The sequence below is a fragment of the Pollicipes pollicipes genome, unplaced genomic scaffold (assembly GCF_011947565.3).
Source record: "Pollicipes pollicipes isolate AB1234 unplaced genomic scaffold, Ppol_2.1 Scaffold_7261;HRSCAF=8764_pilon_pilon_pilon, whole genome shotgun sequence".
Taxonomy (NCBI): Eukaryota; Metazoa; Arthropoda; class Thecostraca; order Pollicipedomorpha; family Pollicipedidae; genus Pollicipes; species Pollicipes pollicipes.
In genome coordinates this window covers 16,809,522-16,816,113 of record NW_023597054.1, presented here as the reverse complement: position 1 = coordinate 16,816,113, position 6,592 = coordinate 16,809,522, and the positions used below count along the sequence as shown (strand labels likewise).

At 50.4% G+C, this 6,592-nt stretch overlaps 1 protein-coding gene across 1 annotated transcript; it reads left to right on the top strand.

Moving 5' to 3' along the window:
* Positions 1-3,387: 3,387 nt before the first annotated feature.
* On the top strand, positions 3,388-5,924 carry LOC119112852 (putative 28S ribosomal protein S26, mitochondrial). Its single transcript, XM_037237141.1, has 4 exons — positions 3,388-3,458; positions 4,496-4,648; positions 4,920-5,034; positions 5,565-5,924. Exons 1-4 carry the CDS (start codon positions 3,412-3,414, stop codon positions 5,700-5,702), a joined length of 453 nt encoding a protein of 150 aa, XP_037093036.1. The 5' UTR covers positions 3,388-3,411; the 3' UTR covers positions 5,703-5,924.
* The last annotated feature ends 668 nt before the right edge of the window (positions 5,925-6,592 follow it).

The following is a 6,592-nucleotide window of genomic DNA, read 5'->3' as shown; positions in this document are numbered from 1 at the left end:
CGTGACCTCGACAGGCCACGACGGCGTTCTCCGCCGTCGAATGATCAGCAACGGCTGTGCTGCTGCCTGTATATGCAAATTGACTGAGGGAGCTGTTCACGGCTGTTATTTTGTCTGTGTGGAGAGGGCTGGCGGCCTTCGCCGAGGTATGTTCAGTTATCCCTAGTTCGGTATCACCATTCACTGATACCGAACTAGCGTTATGAACGTACTGCGCGCTGCACTGAGTTGGAATAAGCATGTGCCCTCAAGACCTGAAGGTCACAATGGACATGTCAAACACTCAACCACTAAGGACCAGCAGTACACTTATTACAAGCGCGTGCGCGTGTAGTCTGTACGGAGGCCTTTCTTGCATACCATTACAGTCAGGAGTACCGTTTCCTATTTCTTTGAAGCTTTGGCTCCAACTCCCCAAACCCTGGGAGAATGGGTCAAAGCCGGAGTAAATCCGTTTGTTGACGAATTTTAGGTGTAGGTTTCATAATTTTTCACGGTTCCCCAACTGACTTGTAACAACTACTTCCCCTGCTCAGAGAAGCCGATATTTTCAGGCCGATTGCCTTTCAGCCATGATAGAGAAGAAATGAGAGCTATCTTCAATCTCACGTCATCTCATTTCACGTCATTGCTGCAAAGCTGGTGCGTCCGAAACAGTAAACCATTAGTCGATGCAGAGAAAGATGAGAACGGCGACAGAATTACACTTTGGCGGCCTTGACTAATTTGGAGCGTGGAGGTGAGGTGGCGCGAGTGTTATGCTCATAGACGCGCTTCATGCGAGACGGCTGGATCGTGGTTAGTTGGAGGCTCTCAAATTGTCCAGTGAATAGGAAGAAATTAATTGAAGTGATAACGTTGGCTCCGGAGAGTCGCGCCAAGATCTGGATACCCTGAGGATACTAGTTAGCTGTCTTCCCATTGCAACCTCGGTCATAGGACAGGTGAGCGCTTCAGTTTTGTTACGTCACCATTGCTGATATTATATATATATATATATATATATATATATATATATAATATTTCCTATAAAGAGTGCTTAATCTCGTGTTAAAAATGGTTCAAACTCATTACTAAAATCACTCCTGCTCAGCATCACCTGTAAACAGGCTCCCAAATTGTGCGCACATTTCAGACTCATAATGTTCTAGGTCAAAAACTTGCTAGCCAAATTGCTTGAGAAGGGGGCTGCAAGTAGATATCACTTACTATGCAGAGATCCTGTAATGAAAGAGTTTGCCTAGGCATGTGGATTGTGTTTTGGGCTAAATTTACTTCCTGACCTAGAAGATCAAAGGTGGCTGAAACTTGTGTCAGCAAGACTGCTTGTGTCATGGTTCTTGAGCTACCATTTTCATCATAATTCTTTTAATAGAATCTGCCAAATCAGTCAAAGTTAAGGTACCCTTAAGTAATGGAATACATAAGACTTTCAGAAGGATCAGGAACCTATAGCCATGTCCCCCTTGACATGATAGCTCTAGGATTTCTCAGTCATTGGAAGGTTTTTTGCTATATGTGTTTGCAACTCAGCTCACATTAAATGTCTCAGAGCCCAGTTCCTCATTAACTTAAAATTCAACCTCTGCCTGCTGAGGGAGTATCAGAGATACACACCAATGGAAGACACCCTTAGTTCCAAAGGTGGACACACATGGAGTCAGCTGATCCAACCCTACAGACATAGAGTTCAGAGTGGCATGAATAGCACACTTGAATATTATTTGAATAACATCTACAGTTAGGTGATATGTGGCTAAGTACATAGCTATTGATCACACTTTCCATCTTAAAATAAGACCAGCCTATTTGCTATACACACTAGAGCATCAACAGCAACGTGGTTAATAGCACAGTGCATCAACTCTAGCTATGCATTGCTATGTCAGCGCTGATGACTTGCTTGTAAGCAGCCACATACTTGGCCCCTTACCTCTTACTGAGTCAGGGCCTGGGCTGCAGCATCATACATAAAGAAGTGGCTTAATCACTCCAAAGTAAGGAATGGATCTCCATTGGCTAATGAATAATAGGCCTCAGGAGTCTGTGGACTTAAAAGACATGCTATAGGTACTAGTAATGATACTAGGTAACATCTATAAATGTGTATTGTTAAACTATTCACCAAACACAAGATGAATGGTAGCATAGCTTTGGTGTCATAGTGAGGTCTGGGCCTTAGGACTGTACCAGACCATAACAAATTATGTGACTGCATAGACCTTATGGCACCAGAAGCAATGTCTTAAAGACCTCACAACTTTGATGTTTAAGGTCTAGGACTAAGGTGGCGGCTGATCACAATAGGCTGATTCTGTCTTGGTTTTACAATCATAGGATGGTCTTGGAGCTGGGCAAGTTATAGATACCAGTTTAAGCCAGTGACAGCATGAGACCATCTGCTGAAACAAGCTGTGCAACCAGGCCATATCACCATGAGACCATAAATGGTAATCATGTATGCAAATCAAGGTGGCAGATGCTTGTGGTCCAGAGGATGTAGGTCAGGCTTTGCCACTGCACTCTGGTCTGTAGAGGGTGAAGTTAATGGTAGTGACATCAGTCAGGCTGTGGGAAAGTGCTACTTTGGGCCCATGCATATTTGGGTCACTTGCAGTGGAGGCAGCCAGGCTGGTAGCAGGATTGGGCTCACAGTCAGCTAATTTTCAGATTTACATGATAATGGATTGAACTTGGATATTTTAATCTTTTGTTGCTGAAGCTGTGCCTTGGGATCAGGCCACTGTAATTTCGTGTTAGAGCCAGTATCAGCACTTTTGGAGACTGGGAGGGGACTTCCTTACAGTCTTATGATGGCACCCTCCATGCAGGCTGGCAGGGGCCTCTTAGGTTGGCATCCTCCTGGTTTTGTTACAGGGAGTGTCTTTTTTAGGGAGAGGACAGCGGATGGTCTTGTTTAATATGCGAGGTAGTCTGATAGTCTGAAATATAAGTCCATAGGTAGTCTGAAAAGCCAGAAAAAGGCCCACTTTTCAATCAGGCACAGCCCATTTACAGCCAACAGCCCTGCCCTGGTGTATGGCATGTATCCACCATTCACCATTGTCTAATTGTGTTACAGTTGAGATATTATTTGAACAATAACATCATAGCGATTTTGTGGGGCATCCAACAGTTTGACTGCATAGCGTTTATCTCGCCTCCTTGCATTTACCTTCCAACATGATGCTTCTTGCATTTCAGACAGTACATGCATGAACAGAATGGCGCTCTCCCACGGTTGTTTGTCGCGCCTCGTTCTGCGGGATATCTGGACGTCGGGCATGGCAAGCAGAGGTCTCGCTACGTCTGCGGCCGTTCTGCGGAAGACGCGATGGATGCCGACGGCACCCTCAAAGCTGTACAGAGTGCCGACGCGGACCTGAGATCCCTGCAGACGAAAGGGAGGACATGAAACGCCTGTACAACAACTACCGCACTGCGATGAAGTCTTTGAAGTAAGACTGTGGTAGACAATTCAGTGTACTTTTCACGAACGATGTTTGGTGGTCACGTTGCATGCTACACGGGGCCGATGGTGTGCAGTGTGCTGCAAACGTGGGCGCATGTCTGGATTCTTGTAGAATTCCCCCTCCGGCCATCAGCCAAGCTGGTCGGTGTATAAACGATTTTGGTGAGTCCATGCATCACAGTAATAATACGCCAGCATACGGTCTTTTCTAGCCGGCAGCATGTGGAACTGAGCGTGTTTGGCAGGCCTCAGATAGTGTTGTTCGCCACAGCGGTGGAGCTCAGATGACTGCCGCAGCTTACATTCGAAATCTGACGCCCGACCGCCGCGAAATCGGACTGAGCTGATCCCGATGTACCGGCCGGCGATAGGCCCGATTATTGAATCAAACTGCGGAGCTGTGCACGCATCATTCAATGATGTGGCTTGTATCCAGAAACCTTGAAGCTTTATATAACATCCTATTCACTTAAAAGTGCTCTATTTTGGACCTAGCTGTCAAGAGACGGTGCTGCTTCGTAGGCTGTCTCTGAAGTTCATTGCATGAGATGTACGCAGCTCATCACCGTTAGGACATACAGAGTTATCTAACGCGCTGCATACTTGCTGAATATTGGTTCAGTGAATTCGTTATTATGTCAGGCGTCAGCAATTTTTTATGGAATAGGTTTTACCAAGCAACCCTATGATTTACTACAACAGTTACTGACGAAATCTATTTAACACTTATCTTTGTCGTGGATTGGTTAAACAAAACCGTGGCGAATCATGTTAGGCAATTACTTGTATAGTGAGTAGTGAGGTGCGTTTCCTGCTGGGTGGGAGTATTTGGCGAAAACGAGTTGGTTTGTCCTGAAATATGGCGTTGTATCAGCATATGAATCCCCGCTGAAGTTAATGGGCACCAGGGCCTTCCCGACCGCCCGTGTTCCGACCCGACTTCCGCGTCCTGGGTTCGGGAACCGGGCATGGATCGGCGCCCGTGCCTGCCGCCCCCTCTGACCGTGCCGCGTGCCCTGTCAGGAGCTACCTGCGCCAGGACTGGGAGCTGCGCCAGAGCAACCGTGCCCAGCCGGGTCACGTGCTCTCCCCGGAGCAGGAGGAGGCCGAGCACCGACAGCTGATGGCGTTCAACGACGCCGAGAACGCGCGCATGGCCGCCGAGGCGGAACAGAGGTGGGTGCGGCGCGGGACGCGTGCACCGCGCAGCGCACCGGCTATCGTGTTCGCCGCGCTTGCATGTCGCGGAAACGTTTGCCGCAGTTGTCTGGATTGTTCGAGTTCTTGCCACACTCTGCCATGGAGCGCCGCGGCTACACCGGCCGCAGAACGGCCTCGCTCGCGGCCAGCGTCGGTGTGTAGGCTGTCGTGCATGCTTGTGCGTGACCCCTCGCCCACGTGGGGCCCGTCCCGGTGAACCGGAGGCCGACGGCGACGTGCCCCGCAGGCTGGCCGAGCAGACCGAGGCCGTGCGCCGCAAGGTGGCGGCGCTGCAGCAGGCGGCCCTGGAGCAGCAGAAGAAGGACAGCCAGCGCGCCGTGGAGCTCATCCGCACCCAGGAGGTGAGATGCGCGCATGGCGCGGGAGCGTCCGGGGGGCGTCCACCCGCGCCTCGGCTGGCGCTGGGCTTTGGAGGTGCGGTGGAACCGGGCGAAGCGGCTTGACTGATGGGGACTTCACACGTCCACGTGGACCATTCTGTGTGGAAAACGGCATCACAGTGAAGCGCCGTTGTGAGTCCACTATTGACAAGTGCGGTTTTGCACTCATTTGTCTCGCTGCATAATGATACAGCGTAGCTTCATTGCCTCATAGATACACGTGTCTGCCGTAGTGATCTTATCTATAGTGATACAGGCGAAAACTTGTTTTCCTTTTTCCGCATACGAGTTTGTCTTACAAATGATGAAAACGATAAGCGTCTTGCAAATTCATCATCATCCTGATTATCCAGAAGGATTGGCATGAATCGAAATGACACGCGCCGGAAAGCCCGTCGTCCCACGCTACGTCACAGCATGGTATGTCCGGGAGTCGCGTGTCCGCTTCGTGTCCGATAACATCAACGGGAACATTCTGCCCGTCACCACAGGAAATTTCGCGCATGTACATTCCTCGCGACAAGCTGGAGGAAGAGATAGAGAAGGCGCTGGCCGACGAGGTCGACTACAACTACGCCATCGACAAGGACGGCACCCGATACGAGGGGCGCCTCGCCAGGCCGTCCTAGCTGAGCCGAAGTCTGCCGGCGGACCCGGCGCGCCCGCCCGAGTGTGACGCGGGTCAACAGTCCGGACTGGGACCGGGCGACGGCGCCCCAAGCCGCCTCTGTTGGGCGTGGGGCGCCGCCACATTGTGCTACTTTTAGGAGCGTGTTTTAGATGAATTGTGTCTACGTGATCCTTATGTGCGTGTAACGTGCGGCCTGTGGAATACAGAGGGCACGATTTTGGCTTGTGCAGGGCATTTTAAATGCGTTAGAAGTGACTGGTTTTGGGACATTTGATTCTCAACTTGTGTGATTGGGTTGTTGGGCTTGACTTCGTGTCTGCCACCCTGTCCTAGAGGTACGCACAGTCCAGGTTTAACATCAGAACCTTTGTGGTTCCCCAACATTAGTTTAAGGAAAGCTTTGCTCCCCCTCCTCCTCCCTGTCGGAAAAGAATGAAAGAAGTCATCTTGCCCCAGTCCCAAATTCCGCTCTGCCTCCGTATTCTCTGGGACTTGGAGTCACGATTTGATCGTGTGGGCACGATTATCCATTTCAAACCAAGCGGATGGATAAAACGACGCAGCGTGTAGGTCGCTGGGTCCCCATCTCTGGCGCAATCGTCTCGTCACTTTCTGCCGAGAGCGGGAGGCGGGCGTCATCGGTCCACCCTTCACCAGCTGCTCGGTGCCGGCGCACCGGCCGCCAGGGCCGTCGTCTGACGGTGGCTTAGTCGGCGATCCTGGACCGTTGCGAAACCACTGCCGTAAAACGACGACGCATACCAGTGACAACGATCATTGCTTTATTGCTAGCATTGTACACAAATCGATGATCCGATGACCCCACCGCACCGTTAGGCGTGATATTCGTCAACAGTAAGTCGCGAGTGCCCGTTCGATCGGGGCACA